Source organism: Phyllopteryx taeniolatus, chromosome 2 (genome assembly GCF_024500385.1).
Source record: "Phyllopteryx taeniolatus isolate TA_2022b chromosome 2, UOR_Ptae_1.2, whole genome shotgun sequence".
Lineage (NCBI taxonomy): Eukaryota > Metazoa > Chordata > Actinopteri > Syngnathiformes > Syngnathidae > Phyllopteryx > Phyllopteryx taeniolatus.
The window spans coordinates 6,883,632-6,899,719 of NC_084503.1; the positions used below are offsets into that span (position 1 = coordinate 6,883,632).

Consider the following 16,088-nt stretch of genomic DNA (forward strand, 5'->3'; position numbering starts at 1 on the left):
AGCCATTTATCAACAACACCCAGAAACGTCGCCGGCTTCCCTGGGCCCGAGCTCCTCTAAGATGGACCGATGCAAAGTGGAAAAGTGTTCTGTGGTCCGATGAGTCCACATTACAAATTGTTTTTGGAAATTGTGGACGTCGTGCCCTCTGGGCCAAAGAGGAAAAGAACCATCCGGACTGTTATGGACGCAAAGTTCAAAAGCCAGCATCTGTGATGGTATGGGGCTGTGTTAGTGCCAATGGCATGGGTAACTTACACATCTGTGAAGGCACCATTAATGCTGAAAGGTACACACAGGTTTTGGAGAAACATACGCTGCCATCCAAGCAACGTCTTTTTTATGAATGCCCCTTCTTATTTCAGCAAGACAATGCCAAACCACATTCCGCACGTGTTACAACAGGCTTGGTAGTAAAAGAGTGCGGGTACTGGACTTTTATTTATTTATTTATTTAACACAATGTCCCAACTTCATTGGAATTGGTGTTGGACATAGGATTTGATTTGGTTAACATTTGATATTTTTGCATGTTGTGGTTTGAAAGAGTTGCAGACGTGTGTTTTTGACACTCAAAATGAAAATTTGAAATTGGAAAATAGTTTTTTATGGCCTTGGTTTTATCGCGGTTTTGGCTTGTCGCGCGCGGTCTTGGTCTTGACTTGATCTGGACTCACAAAATTCTTGGTCTTGCCTTGGTTTCAGTGAGTTCCGGTATCGGGCGAGTCTTGGTCTTGGATAATAATCATCATCATCCATTTCATTTACAGGTGCCTTTGAAGCCACTCAAGGTCACCATACAAACGTAGTCAAAATAAAGCAAGCGATACAATCCAAATAACAGAACATAAAAGAGCAAATGTTGAAGTGAGCGGGCAGTCCGGAACGAGCGTGTCTGGAGTTTGCTTCTCGTGTGTGGTCTCGTCTTATTTCTAAATATTCACATTGTTACGTGACACACTTGCTTCACGTATGTCTGTAATGCGTAATATTGAAAATCAAATCAAATTAGGAAATGAAACAAGAAGAACGTGTTGGCGTTTTGTGTATTTTGGTTTGTTTGTTGCCTGGCCGAGGGGGGGCGCTGCTGCTTTTATGGTGAAGTCATGATGACGGAAGTGACGACGTTGACGCTTCCGAGCCCAGCCGTCTTTTGACTACAGCTCTCACTTTTGACGTGCAAGCAAAACAAGATGCACTTCAGCTAGATGCGTGTGCACAAGGACAACAAGATTGTTGCAGCCGCGGCGGCGACGAGGCACAAAAATGCACCGTTGACAACAACTTCAAGCTTTTTTTTTTTTCTCCCCCCCGCCCCCCTTCTTCTTCTGCTGCCTTTTCCTGCCGTCTGGACGCTGATTGGTTCGTGAAATGTCCACTCGACGTGTGTCAACTGTCGTTTTTGTTTGTTTGGGTTGTGATGCTGCACACTTTTGCAAACTTTTGTCGTCGGACGCTGTAGCAAGTTTGCGCCCCCCCCCACGAATACGTCGAAATACGTATGTTCTTGCACTCTGATTGGGTTAGCTCGCCCGGCTAATTAGTGCTAGCCTCCCGGCACATTATTTGAGCGGTGTGCCGTTCGTTCCGAGCGTCGTCCAACTGCTCCACTTCAGTTGCCTCTCGGTCGTTGCGTTCCAATGAGCTGCACACGCAGCCACTTGCAGCGGGTTAGCCTGCTCGGCTAACAGTGCTAGCATGTCCCGTTCATTCAAATGTCGCCTGCAAACGTCCAACTTGTCCCCTTGATCATGTGGGGCCAGAGGTGGGTAGTAACGCGCTACATTTACTCGAGTAACATTTTCGATCAACTGTTCTTGTCAGAATACTTTGAATGCAGCGTACTTTTTACTTTTACTTGAGTATTTGTGTGAAGAAGGATCGAAACTTTGACTCCGTTACAATGATCCACATGCCGTTCGCTCCATTGATTTATCTCTTCTTGCGTGTGCGCGTCTATTTTTAGACTGGATCTTCGACTTCCGCCTAGGGTGCCTGTTGCGCCAATCCAATTTGATCACTAGTGTCATTTGTCTCCAATTCACCAATCGGATGACACAAGGCAGTCACATGACTTTGCGAGCCAATCAAAATGACTCATTTTGAAAAAAAAAATGAAAAAAGAAAAGCCACGAGAGTGTGTTTAGTCGAAAAAAGACAACAACAGCTTTGTCATGCAAGCTCCTAAATTGTGACTGCCCAAACCTGGACATTACAGCCCACTTGTAACTTGGGAAAACACCTTGCGGTAAGTTGCAGATGTTTCTGTTGTTGTATTGGCAGTGAGCTTTAAAAAAATTGGCGCACACGCACACGCTCTCATGAAGTGTGGTCAGCAAACAGCGTTTTCATCAAGTCACTGAAGTGACAAAAAGCAAATAATGTTTCTGTAGCACCCAATGCATGTGTTGTTGGTTTTTGGCAGTTAAAAATTGAAATGGTGAAAATGCACCAATTTCCGGCCGACGTCTTCATGCAAAGTCAAGGTTTAGGTCTCAGCTTTGTTTCAAATTCCCGTAACTTTTCTTAATCATATTCAATGTGAACATAAAAACCCATTGAGACTGAGGTTTCTTTTCAAGGGTGATCACAGCACTATTCATGTCATAACAATACAAAGTATAGATGAAAAACAGGAGGATTTAGAATATTACGTTAGCAGAGAAACCTGTCAATAGGCTATGTGAAAAATTGTCACGTTGAATTGATTTACGCGAGACCAGCATTACGAGTCGTTTTTTTGAACGATTCCAGTGGTATAGGTATCATTTTCTTGTGCTAAATATTAAGAAAGCTATAACTCTTCAAATGCCATACATGCAAATCAGTCGCCTCTCGGCGAAATTTGCCGTTTTGAACTCAAACTTGGCCATTTACATGTTTTTGTTTGTTTGTTTTTTTGTTTATTTCGCCTTGTTGTACTCTTCAGTGTCTTCCAGGTTGCTTAATTGATGTTAAAATACAAACAAATTCTCTGCAGGGGCCCACGGGATAAAATATTACATTGAAATTTTCAACACAAAATATTCTGAAGGTAGTATAATTTACAATGTAAAGTAATACAGCAAATAAGGCTTTGTAATGACTATTATTGCTGTGCATCATTTTTATAATGGCTGCCGCGAGTTCGATGCTAATTTCTGTTAGCTCGTCAATGGTGTTTTTCCATTCACTGTGTTAGCTTTGAGCTAGCGAGTTTTGTGAACCAAAACGAAGAAACAGAGTCTGATGTATGTGAACATTCAAAAGGTGTAATTCCTTTGTTGTACGAGTTTATATTTCCAGTGAGCGTCAATAAACAACTTTAAGCAAGCAACATTTTACTCCTACGCCTTGCTACTATGCTAGCACCTTAGCAAGCAGTTGTTGCGATCACGTGCGGTCTGCACACTTTTCCGGGGGCTGCCGGGTAGAAATGTCGGACCGGACGGAGCGTGGACTGGACCGATTGTATAAGACTGGTCAAATTGGAGATTTTAGATCCAGTCCGATCCAATCCGATAATCGTTTTTTTTCCGATCTCAAAGATTAGATGGGGACACCCATGTAAATTAACGGATCCCTAAAGTTCACCCTGTTTGAAATTGATTTCTTATCGGCTGTCGGATTTTAAAAAAACAATGGCCGATGCCGATATGGATCAAAATCTATCCCGAGTCCAGACATGGCAGTTGTGTCGTTGCCGTTTAGCGGGCCCACATGCTAACGTGACTTGTGTTTGTTGTATTGCAGGAAATTCAAGTCAAAGCTCCAAAGTGTCCGCTATGAAGAAGAGAACTTTGTCTCCTCAGCTTGTAAAAAGGTACAGCAAAAACAGATGAGGAAGTTGACTCAATATTGTCGTTATCGATTTGGCGTGTTCAACGCGAAAACAATCTGTTGACGTTTTGCAGCAGCGCTCCCCAGACGTGCGGAATCTTTCACCCCGTCTCAGGTCAAAGATGAACATTCCCGTTCTGAAATGTGATGACAGGATGCTGAACCGGAGGAACCCTGAGCTCCACGAGGAGCTGCAGATCCAGGCGGCGGTGGCGGCGGGCAACGTGTGCGTGGTGCGCAGCATGCTGCAGCGCGGCTACTCGCCCAAGATCCGCGACGCCAACGGATGGACGCTGCTGCACTTCTCCGCCGCCAAGGGCAAGGAGCGATGTGTGCGCGTCTTCCTTGAGCACGGAGGTCAGACATCTTGTTTTTTTTGTTTGTTTTTTTTTTTCCACCCACTAAGGCAGAGATTTACAAACGCGTCATTTTGATATGGTTTGATCAATAACGAAACAGACGTGTACAAAAAAAATAAAAAAATAAATATCATTTAGCAGTTTTTGCCACGGCCTTGCTTCTCTTTGAGTAAATCCTATTTTCAAAAAGATATTGATGATTTAAAACAAGGGTGTCCAAACTACAGTTTGCGGCCTGCCCTCCATCCGTCCGTTTACTTATGTATTTCTGTGGCCCGTGGCATGTTCTAAAAGTAACATTGAGCACGGCCCACAACCCTAATTTTCCCGGCCTCTGCATATTGCCACGTAGTTTTCCTCGTCTGTCGCCTCCAGAGAGACTGGAGGACGGGAATTCACTCTGCACTTGGGTCTTAGCATCTGGGCACGTCGATTTGAAGCGGAATGAATGGGGCCGGGGTAGGAGGGATTTCTCTTGCCAGGTATTCAGACTCTTTGTCCCTGGGGACGGGCTTCAAAACATCCTGCGTTCACATGCTGCCGGTAGTTTAAGCAAGGCAAGCTTATTTGTAGAGTGCAATTTATATGCAAGGTGTTCTCCAGCCACATAAAATTACAAGAAGGCCAATAAATTCATTCCATTGCATTTGAAGGTCCCATGTTTAGGCTTCATAGAGTGACTCTCTAACATGGCCTTTACATCAATGTGTCGCTTTTATTTCTAAAAGCACCTTGTTTTTGTCACACGAGTGTATAAAAAGCCCCTCTGAAAGCTACTTCTCTTTGATCCAGTTTCGTATCCGCTTTGTCCATATTTGGCAAAGACGGCCCCTTTCCTCTGATTGGTTGCGTCCGTCTTGTAAGATTACACGTGTTTGTTACGTCGACAGCACTGTCTCAGGAGCGCAGAGGTAGGCGGAGATCTTTGCTCGGGATGTAGATAAAGCTCGAGAAATTCGAATGGCCTGATTTCACGCCTCTTGGCAGAAAAACATTTGCAACTCAGGAATGCGTGAACCATTTTAATTCATATTTCACGTTTACTGAGGCACCATAGAGCCAACGCCACACCCCAAATACTTAACTTTTCTTTCTTTTCCTTGAAAGTGAAAAGTGCAGATAACACACTTCAGTGAAATAGACCTGTTTTCAGCCTGGGTTTAAACATTGCCCGAGTTGGGGCATGGCACACATCTTCTGGAAGACTGTTCCAGATTTTAGCAGCCAGCATGGAACTGAAACGCAATTTCACTGTCTTTAGTCCTGACCCGGGGCACCAACAAGAGACGACTCCCTCAGGGTCTCAGAGTCCGAGAAGGTTCATTTGGCCGTAACGTGTCAGACCTATTTGGTGCGAGACGACTTAATAGTTGAGTTGGAGGAAAGAGGTTTGTAACTGCGCCCTGATCTGTTTGATGCAGGCCCACATTCACCACCTCCCGTCAGTGACATCGAGCAGTGTCATCTGCGTAGTTGTGTTAGGATACCGTATAGCTGCATATTAGCTGGCCCCATGGAAGCAAAAACAGATTGGAAAAATAGGAATCCCAAGATGGACCCCTGGGGAATCTCACAGGTCATAGCATTTGGCCTGAGATGCAGTTACCCGTTTCATCCAAGTACGTCCTGTCTTCGAGGTGATACTTGAACCAGTTCAGAGTAGCAGCAGAGATTCTAACCCATGTAATAAGATCACGGCTAGCAGTGGTGGTAGTAGTTGAAAAGCTAGGTTAACTGTTAGCTTCTGTGATAACTTAATGTTATTCAAACCCTCAACCCAAATTGGGCATTCACCTCAATCCGCTGCATGTACTACCGACTCGGCATCTGTAAAGCTGACAACGAAAGCACTTTATTCCCCTTTAGCGGACCCTACGGTGAAGGACTTCATTGGGGGTTTTACGGCGCTGCACTACGCCGCCATGCACGGGCGCGCTCGCATCGCCCGCCTGATGCTGGAGTCAGACTTTTGCGGCGACATCATCAACGCCAAGAGCTTCGACGGCTGGACGCCATTACACGTGGCGGCCCACTACGGCCGCGATTCCTTTGTGAGCCTTCTCCTGGAGTTCCGTGCGCAAGTGGACCCGCTGAGCGACAAGGGCACCACGCCGCTGCAGCTGGCCGTCATCCGCGAGCGCTCCAGATGCGTTAGCATCCTGCTGGACCACGGCGCCAACATTAACATTCAGAACGGCTTCCTGTTGCGTTACGCCGTGAGTAAGGGCAACCACTTGTACTGCAGCACGTTCCTCAAACGCGGCGCCGATACCAACCTGGGCCGGCTGGAGGACGGGCAAACGCCGCTGCATCTGTCGGCGCTGCACGACGACGTGAAGTGCGCTCAGATGCTGTACGCTTACGGCGCCGACACCAACGCCAGGAACTACGAAGGACAGACGCCCGCTGCCGTTTCCGTCAGCATGTCCAGACACAGCAGACCGTGTCTAGACTTCCTGCAGGACGTCACCAGTGAGTACAGACGCACGCGAGAGCAAAACTACTTGGATACGTCTTGATCCATTAGGACTGCAACTAACCATTATCCATTGACTAAAATGAACATTTGACTCGGGGGTTCCTTATAACCGGTATCACTATCAAGCCTATGAACTAAAAGGCAATGCGTGTGGAACTAATCCACTTGACTTAATATTCAGCAATGAATGTTTCAGCTCAAATTTAAATATAGCATTGTTAAAAGAGTGATTTGGGACTGTTTCATCACGTCAAATGGTTTCTATGTGCAAGTTTTAATTTGACTTCCTGTTTTAAGCTCGTAGCCTTTTATTTTGAAGGGTACGCACCGGAACTCAGCATTTTGCCACGAAAGGTAACTTCACACGGCACCGGTGATTTTTTAAAATTTAAAATATATAAAAGTTTGATTCTTTCGCCGACCCACCGATGAGGCACAAGGTTAGTGTTTGTGATACTGTGAGACGTTTATGTGAATTTTGGCCCAAGGTTTTCTCACAATGTTAAGGTTTTTTTTTTTTTTTTTTTTTGTAATCTGTGTTTACGTTGGTTTGAAGACTAAAATAAACCCTAAAAAACGTTGTTAGCTGTCTCGATGTTGGCATAGCCGTATTTTGTTGTTTCACTCACCCGGTTGACTGAAGCTTGGCGCGGTGTCGGCTGAGGCTCGGAGCGCGTCGGACGCTACACCGCGAAAGCGTCCTTTGCACAATCTCATCTTGGCAAATGTTGCACTGAGGCGACAGTTCAGTTAACACACACACACACACGTTTGCTGCCGCCGCCGTTGGGCACGAGCACATCTTCGTGCGCGTTCTTCTTTGTTGGTTTTCGCCGCTTCTTCTTTGGTTTTCGCCACTTCTTCGGGGTGCGCGGACTGTAGGCATCGAAACTGGGAACCAACATTTTTTTTTATTGGAATGGTTCCGGGAGAAGTCCAATGTAATGTAACGCGCGTGTGTGTGTGCTCAGGACGTCCTCGGAGCCTTCAGGACGTGTGTCGCATCAAGATCCGCCGCTGCATCGGCCTGCAGCGGCTGCGTCTCTTGGAGGAGCTCCCCGTCGCCAAGGTCATGAAGGACTATCTCAAACACAAGTACTAACACCGCCCGCCGCTGCGCCGCACACGCCGGGACCAAGTACGAAGAACACGAAGAAGAAAAGACCTATGCAATGACGCCGCTGGCCTCGCGGAAGCTTCCGAAAGGTTGTCCCGCTCGGTCGCCGCTTGTTGTCCGCTGTGCTGTCACAATGTAAATAGGTCACAGATATTTTTCTACATTTATTTAAATGCCTCTCATATAACTGTGTGTGTGTGTGCGTGAGAGAGATGGAGAAATTGGTTCCAGAAATGCCATGAAGTTATTTTATTTTGCTGATATTAAAAATATCACCATGACAACATGAGACGTTCACGTGCGCGTGTGTGTGAGAGAGAGCATGTTCGTATGTGATTAAGAACCTGTGAATTTCTCAACTTTCACAATAAAACACAGGAAGTGGCCCATTTTATTTTGTTGATATGGAAAATATGCAAAAGTGTGTGTACTGCCTCTGACATCCCAGAATAGTTGCCTCACACTCTCTCACCATGACAGCGTCAGACGTGCGTGCGAAATCGCAATGAATCACAGCAGCGACTTTTAAACATGAAAAATGTTGAGGTCCTCCCCACATCCCAGAATAGTTCCCTCGTGGACTCTCACCTTGGCGACATGAAACGTTGCGGCGTGTGCGTGATGTCGAAACAATTCATATAGCGCCACAGGAAGTAACTTTTTTTGAAAACATTGTTTGCTTCCTCCCACATCCCAGAATAGTCAATAATAATCACTCTGTCACCGTGACAACGTGATGTGCGTGAGCGCATCTATGACTTTTGCATTAAAATACCGCAGGAAGTGACTTATTTTGTTGTCAATGAAAACGTTTACTTTGACAAAACTTCCGACGTGCCCAAAATGTCGTCTTCCTCTGTCGCCATGACAACATGACCCTTGCAGTGTGAAATTGAATCAAACTTTTATCCTATTTAATGGAGCCCATGACTCGTGCCAGTGCAGTGTCACCCTGTTGCCACAAGGGGCGCTGTTACACACAAAACGTCCATTACGTATTTCTGATGAAAATACCCATTTAATAATAGTGAGTTTTTGTGCTGCTAGACTCAAAATATATATATATATATATATAATTTTATTTTTTTTAAAGAACAAGCGACCCGCTTACTGAATGTACATAACGTGTATATGTACAGAATGTGTATGTGTGTGTGTGTCAATTAAGCTAACGTCCATAATTTCATGAGCTTGTTTCTTTCTTAGTTCCGACGCCGCAAAGAAAGTTGCTCATCTTTTTGTTGGAAGTCCAATTCGACAGCACAATGCTAAGATGAACGACTGAGAACAACAACATGAACTGGAAAATTCCCACGGAAATTTAATCCGCATTTATGAAAGCTCCGTGGCGAAAGTTTGGGGAATGGGAATAGTTCACAAGATTGCTTCCGTTTGAATCGGTCAAGGAATTTCCATCATTGTAGTAATAGGAGGTCAATCGTCTGAATGCGCTGAAGATGTTGAATTTGGATTCAAGTGGGTTAGGGTTAAGCATTGCCACTATCGCGCTTGTGTTCTACGAAATCCAACGGCGCTCTTATTTTGAAATACGAGTACCGGAAGCGCCCGTGTGTGAAGTCGTGTCGCTTGTCGCGTGTGGGGAGCAGGAAGCGACTCAGGCTCCGAAGTTCTGCTCGCGTCTTCAGCTTCATCGCGTCCGACCTGTTAGTGGCCCACTTTGTACCCACCATGGGGCTCGGTGAGTGACTTTTAAGACATCGGTCCTTGAACGCATCACCGAAGCACAACTGGCATAAGAAAACAAAAGTGGGGAAAAAAAAGAAATCTTCAGTTTGAGATTTCAGCCGCCGTTTGGCTTCCCGATGTAGCGCAACTTCTTCTTTCACGGGGCAGCGACGCATTCAAGCGAGGCTCGTTGAACGCATCTTCTGCGGAATGGAAAAGCCGACAAACTACGTGTGTCATCTGCGCGTGCGCGAGGGGAGAGCGGGTCGCCCCGTTGATTGAAAGGCAGTTGTGTGTAAAATGAAACACGCAAGGTAATCTTTAGTTGTCAGACTATTTCGGGAGATGTTTGCTACGGGGACAGATCTGTCTGGTTTTTTTTTTTTTTAACGTTGCGTGTGCATTTATCATTTGTAAATGTTCAGTTCTGCTTGTGAATTGTTGAAGGAGCGTTTATTGTGGAGACAAACCTAAGGCAGTTTCAAGTTGGAAAAAAAAATCGCACGTGTGGGAAGCTCCTGCCTCCATCCGCGAGGCGGCAGTGTTGCTGTCTCCATCCATCCATCCATCCATCCATCCATTTTCTGAACCGCTTCTCCTCACTCACATGCACACCTACGGGCAATTTAGAGTCTCCAATTGATGCATGTTTTCAGGATGTGGGAGAAAAGCCACGCGGGCTCTTCAGTCGGAATGACAACAAAGGCGCAACGTAAACTCAACTAAATCCTCGGAATTTCAGTTGGGTTCACATTTTGTCAAAAAGATTGAAGGTTTTCGTTATTTTTTTTAGGGACGGGCGCGTACCGAGACCGCTCGCTCATCGGCGAGGCCTCGTTTTAAAGTGTCGGGTACCGGCGAAATCTGACAAGTTTCGGCAAATCATCATCATCCAAAAGAAAGAAATTGTTCAGAATGATCCGTCATCGTGTTCACTGAGAAGTTGCGTCTCAAAAGCGTTCTCTGTCACTTCCAACGACGGGAGGCACATTTTTGATTTTTTGGGACATCCTCGGCGAAATAAAGCTGATTCTGAAATGTGACAATGCGTCGCTCGGTTGTCTGTCGCGCTCGCGACTAAATGCAATCAAAGTTACATTGTGTGTTTATTTACTTGTTATTGTGTTTTGATTTTCTTTTTGTTAGCGTGTGCTACTTTGTGCGATTGTGTGCTTGTTTGAGTTAGTTGTGTATTTGCATTTTTTGTACTTTTGTCTTTGTGTCTATTTTTATTTTGTATGTGTATGTGAGACATATGCTAGTGACCGTTCTTGTCCATGCGTGTCGTTTCGTGTGTCACAATTTGCGCGCGGCGTTGTTGTGCGCAGGTGTTCCGTGATCGGGATCGTCGGCACGAACGAGCGCGAGCATGAACAACGCTACAGCGGACGCAGGCGGCGGTGAGTCCCGGCGTGCTTTGCTCTCCTTCGGTGGCGTTAGCTTTCAAAGGGGAAGTGAAACTCGAGTGGCGTGCGAGACGCAGCGAGGACGCCCGCGAGCGCTTCATTGTCTGACAGCACAGCGGCCCGGCACGCGCGTGAGCCGGTTTTCAAATCTTGAAATCTTTCCGCCGCGTGCAAATCCTGCCGTTTTCAACTCACTGAAACGGCGCTCGGCGTCAACGTCAAACTTTAGCCGGCATCTCGAAAGAAAACATTAGCTTAGCTAAGCCGACATCAACTGTAAGTAATACCAGCAAATCGAATATTTCTGGAAAAAAGGTTTGAATTCCACCTTAAACTGGCGTCCTTAGGAGAGCCCAGCGTGCACCTCGAGATCACAAAATGCTGCCGGTTCGTACAGTTCTTCAATGCAACTAAGCTCTTCTTGAAATCTTCACTTTTAAATTCATACAAGAATTTAGCTAACAAAAAAAAGTAAGATTTGGGATTTTTGCATGCACTTTGAAAGAGTTGCTATTGTTTTTTATGGTCTCAGTCTTGGTCTTGTCACCGTCTTGGGTCGTCTCAGTCTTGGTCTTGTCACGGTCTCTGCTCGTCTCGGTCTTGGTCTTACCACAGTCTCGGCTCGTCTCAGTCTTGTTCTTGTCACGGTGTCGACTCATCTCAGTCTTGGTCTTGTCACGGTGTCGACTCATCTCAGACCTGGTCTTGTCACCGTCTCGGCTCATCTCAGACTTGGTCTTGTCACCGTCTCGGCTCGTCTCAGTCTTGTTCTTGTCACGGTGTCGACTCGTCTCAGTCTTGGTCTTGTTACGATCTCTGCTCATCGTGGTCTTGACTCGGTCTCAACTCCTAAAAGTCTCGCTCTTGTCTTGGTCTCATTGAGTTCTGGTCGCGGGCAAGTATTTGGTCTTGGCTAGTGTAGACTTGAGCACAACACTAGCAACAGTATCCAAAAGTGTGAGGCAAAAGGCAAGGTCGATAATCAAAACAGAATCAAGACTTCCTTGACGTGGAATAACGAATGCCGGAACGCGCCGACTCAGTACGACGAACTGGCCACGACACGAGGGAAAATACGTGATGTAATCAAGCTAGCGCCGTCCAGGTGTAGTGCACAAGACAGCGGCGCGAGGGGAAACGGATGCCCAAGATACACACAAACCTAATGCTTGTATGTGTGTGTGTGCGCGTGTATGCATGTGAGTGGTAAAGGAATTAAAAAAAGGGTTTTAAAATCACCGACTGCTGTCTCTCCGCGCACACTCATGTCATGCAACTGTCGGTTTGACATTATTCAGACCAGAGCGTGTCAAAATATCATCCGATTGATGAACCGAAATGCGACGGGTGCGAAACAATCTCCCCATGTCACCCCACGCCAGGCTCATGCCGTCCGTCAACTCTTTCAGCGCCTGAATCCACATTTCACCGCCAGCAGCCGGTCCTGGCAGCCGTTTCTGTAAAAAACTCCAAATCTTTTTCAAGACAACTCTTGGTATATTAACCCCCACCCTCTTGACTGGGGGCTCGTCCGGGATTGATGGGAGTTTTACTTCGCCGGTGTCTTGGTCTGTCACTTGAGCAGAAGTCACTGGGGGGCCGCTTTTGGGAAGGTCTGTATTTGGATTTAGTGGGTCAATTTGTCGCTCTTTTTCGCCGAACAGCAGTTCACACACTTTTCAATTCTGCTTGTTTCTTTCAATGCCAGCCAACAACTGAAGGTCAGTCTTTCAATCCACAAATCCTCCTATGACTCGCATTCATTACCTCTCCACTCGATTGTCCAATTCACACCCCAGGGTTTTGGTGGCACACTCATCTTATTCTAAAACGTTTTTTGGGGTCCCAAAATCCCTAACGTCCACCGAAACGTCGCAGTATGAAACCGTGTCGGATTTCAAGTCAGTCTACGACCGACTAGTAGGCGTTACCCTACTTTTCCCAGGTCATCTGTTACCCTGACTTCCGATTAACACAACAATAACAACACAGCGTCCTAGTAACTTTCGACAATGGAACGACTGTACCACAAATCTCCCAAATTTCACAATTTCCAAGGTGCAGAATTCGTGATTTAATCAAACAGGTTTCTGCTCACCTTTTTCTGTCGGTGCACCGGGGAGTTCCCAGTCCAACTGAATCCCTGTCCACTCCTCTGTCCTTTTATCTAATGTCCTTCCAGGAACACGTCGGGGTCACCAATTCAAGGAACCTGCGTTTTAAAATCACCTATTAGCTCTCGAGGTCCCATGCGTGTTCGTTTTCGTGAAAGAACTACACTGATAACGACGTGTTGAAAGCCAACCAATTTATTCCTGACAGAGGAGTCTATACATTTTACAGAGCTCCGGGTCAGCAGCTACGCTCATCCTCGCCTCAGCAGAGACGGCGCAGACTGAGCAAAAGTTTCTGTCCCTGCCCCAGACTTATACGTTTCAAAGGGGATGCATAGAATCGTCGTCGTCTGATTCGTCCAGGGTCTGTTGACATCATCGTCGCTATGCAAACTGATGGCCGTTTGCCGCTGACGCCAGATGCCGTCTCCAACAGATGTTCCCTGTGGCCTCCACGTGCACCCTGCTGGGAGCTTTCCTGCATCACACCCCCACAGCCTTATCTGATTTGATATTTTATCCACCCTGCAATCAACACCCATGTTCACGCACAGACGAGTTACACAATAAAACCATATATCACATTAGTGGGCACACGTATTTGTGTGTGTTAGCGTGTGCAATACAGTGTTTGTGTGTCTTTGATCTGTGACCAATTTATGTGACGCCAGGAAGTTCACCTTCATCACCCTCTTCCTCCTGTTCAGGAGAAAATGAGATGGGGGGCGAGGCCCCAGGTCCAGATGGTAGTCCTCCGTGCCCCACCCTGGCCAGCATCCAGAGGGCATACGAGGCGGGCCAAGAGGAAACGGCAAGGGACTTGATCAGGCAGGCCGCCTGTGTGCGGTGCAGCGGCACGGTGGCCAATTGTGTCCACGTCGTGAGTGTTTCGATTTGATTCTTGTTAACAACACTAGCTGCTGTAGTAAAGTGTTAGCTTAGCATAAGCACTAGCTGCATTAGCTTCAGGCACATGCGTAGAACCCACTAGAACCTATCTAGAACTCACCTGGAACCTAACTTGAGCCCCACTGGAACTCAACTATAATCCAGCGAAAAACAAGCTGGAAGGAGAACTCACCAAAACCCCAGGTAAAGGTCACCTAAAACAGAAAGCACTAAGGTTCTAACCTTAGAAGACCTGAGCTGAGAACTCACATAGAACACAACTAGTACTCACTTAGCGGCAAGGTAGAACTCATGAGTGACTGTTTTCTCAATGTCTTTCTTTCTGCAAAGGGTTCTCTGTCAATTGACTGTCTGTTGTCGTACTAGAGCGGCTCCAACTACCGGAGACAAATTCCTTGTGTGTTTTTTGGACATACTTGGCAAATAAAGAGGATTCTGATTCTGATGAGCACCCACCTACAACTCAGCTAGTGGCCACCTAAAAACACGTTTAAAAAAAAACAAAAACAAAAAAAAGCGCCTAGAAGCCAACTAGTGCTCACCTTGTATCAAGCTAGAACCTCACCAAAACATACGCAGGACCCAACTAGAACCATCCATGAACAAAGTTTAAAGCCCATGATGACTCACCTACAACCAGCGAAAGCACAATTTAAAAGCACCTACAACCCAACAAGACTCAAGCTAGAACCCAGAGAGAACTCTGCTCCAACCCAGCTAAAGGCCACCTAAAATACAACTAGAACTCACCAAGGACCCAACTGGAACCATCCTAGCTCAAAGCGAGAAGAAGCCTATGAGAGTTCACCTACATCTCAGCTAGTGGCCACTTAAAACACAACTCAAAAGCACCTAGTAGCAAACTAGCACTAACCTAGAACCAGGCTAGAGCCCCACAAGACTTAGCCAGGACGCAACTAAATCCACCCTAAACAAAACTTGAAGCCGAAGAGAACTCATTCACAACCCAACTAGTGGCCACCTAAAACATAACTAGAAAGCACACAGAAGCCAACTAGCACTCAGCTAGAACAAAGCTAGAATCCCATAAGATCTTACCTAGAACCCAACTAGACCTTTTATTGAACAACGCTACAAGCCCACAAGAACTCTCCTCCAACCCAGGTAGAGACAATACAACAAGTCTCACCTAGAACCCAAGTAGCACTCACAAAGAAATGTTCCCAGAACCCAACGGGAACATCCTTGAACAAAGTTGCAACTCCATGAGAACGGTGCTTCAACCCAGCCCGACAAAGCACCGAGAACCCATTTGGAACCAAAGTTTTGTAGAAATTCAGCTAGCACCCACCTAGAACTCTTAGCATAAACACAAACTACATTAGCACAAGTTATAGCCTAACTTAAATACAAGCATATGTGTGTGTGTGTGTGTGTGTTTCAGGACGGTGTTCTGCGCGTGGTGTCCCAGTATGGCGATGCTCGGAGTGTTCGTTACCTCCTGCAGGAAGCCGAAGTCCGGGTTCCGACAGAAGTGTCGGACCAGAACCCGGCCGTAGTGGCGGCCCACTCTGGACACAGCGCTGTCCTAAGAATTCTGCTGGACGCCATACCAGGTCAGAGGACTACTCCGGGATTACCAGTTGAACCAGTTGTAGGAGCAGAACCAGAATCACAACCGGTCCTCGTATCAGAACCCACATCATGACCACAATCAGTTCTAGTAACACGACCAGTGCCAGTATCTGAGCCAATACCAGAGCCAGTTCTAAATCGAATAACTGGAACCACAAATGGCACCATTACCACAATCTCATGTCATACCAGAACCAATATCAGAACTGAGAGGGTCAACACAAGAAATTAATTAGATTTTTTTTTTTCAATATTAAAACAGGTGTACGTCAGAGGAGGGACCTCTTGAACCTCCTGTTGTCCACTTCCTGTCAGCGTGGTCATGTGGACTCTGTCCGCCTTCTGGTTCAGGACTACGGCGCTGATGCCAAAGACAGCAACGCCAGCCACAGCGACCGCTTCACCGTCATCAGCGCTCTGCCGCTCTACGCCGCAGTGCAAGCAGGTTGACCATGTCAACGAGACGCATTAACGACTAACGCTACTGACCTCGCCAACGAGACGCATTGTTAACGACTAACGCTACTGACCGCGTCGACGGGACGCATTGTTAATGACTAACGCTACCGACCTCGTCAAATGACGCATTTTTAATGACTAATA

The 16,088-nt window shown here is 46.4% G+C and overlaps 2 protein-coding genes across 11 annotated transcripts in view; both read left to right on the forward strand.

Moving 5' to 3' along the window:
• The first annotated feature begins 1,117 nt into the window (after positions 1-1,117).
• On the forward strand, positions 1,118-7,974 carry asb7 (ankyrin repeat and SOCS box containing 7). Of its 6 annotated transcripts, none has more exons than XM_061757430.1 (5): positions 1,118-1,362; positions 3,733-3,802; positions 3,974-4,176; positions 6,045-6,650; positions 7,629-7,974. In XM_061757430.1, exons 1-5 carry the CDS (start codon positions 1,209-1,211, stop codon positions 7,757-7,759), a joined length of 1,164 nt encoding a protein of 387 aa, XP_061613414.1. In that variant the 5' UTR covers positions 1,118-1,208; the 3' UTR covers positions 7,760-7,974. The 6 variants fall into 6 exon arrangements, with proteins under 6 accessions (XP_061613414.1, XP_061613461.1, XP_061613451.1 ...); XM_061757477.1 differs by having other exon boundaries at positions 1,310-1,362; positions 3,894-4,176; XM_061757467.1 differs by lacking the exon at positions 1,118-1,362 and adding an exon at positions 1,367-1,499.
• A 1,379-nt stretch (positions 7,975-9,353) lies between these two features.
• Positions 9,354-16,088, forward strand: part of lrrk1 (leucine-rich repeat kinase 1) — a 33,992-nt gene continuing 27,257 nt past the window's right edge. For 3 of the 5 annotated variants that reach the window (XM_061757490.1, XM_061757519.1, XM_061757528.1), the window contains exons 1-5: positions 9,354-9,473; positions 10,789-10,860; positions 13,688-13,860; positions 15,295-15,466; positions 15,748-15,930. In XM_061757490.1, the coding sequence (XP_061613474.1) occupies positions 10,830-10,860; positions 13,688-13,860; positions 15,295-15,466; positions 15,748-15,930 (559 nt within the window). In that variant the 5' untranslated portion in view covers positions 9,354-9,473; positions 10,789-10,829. Of the gene's footprint in view, positions 9,474-9,549; positions 9,775-10,788; positions 10,861-13,687; positions 13,861-15,294; positions 15,467-15,747; positions 15,931-16,088 lie in introns of those variants that run through there. The other 2 variants (XM_061757499.1, XM_061757508.1) reach the window with 2 other exon arrangements.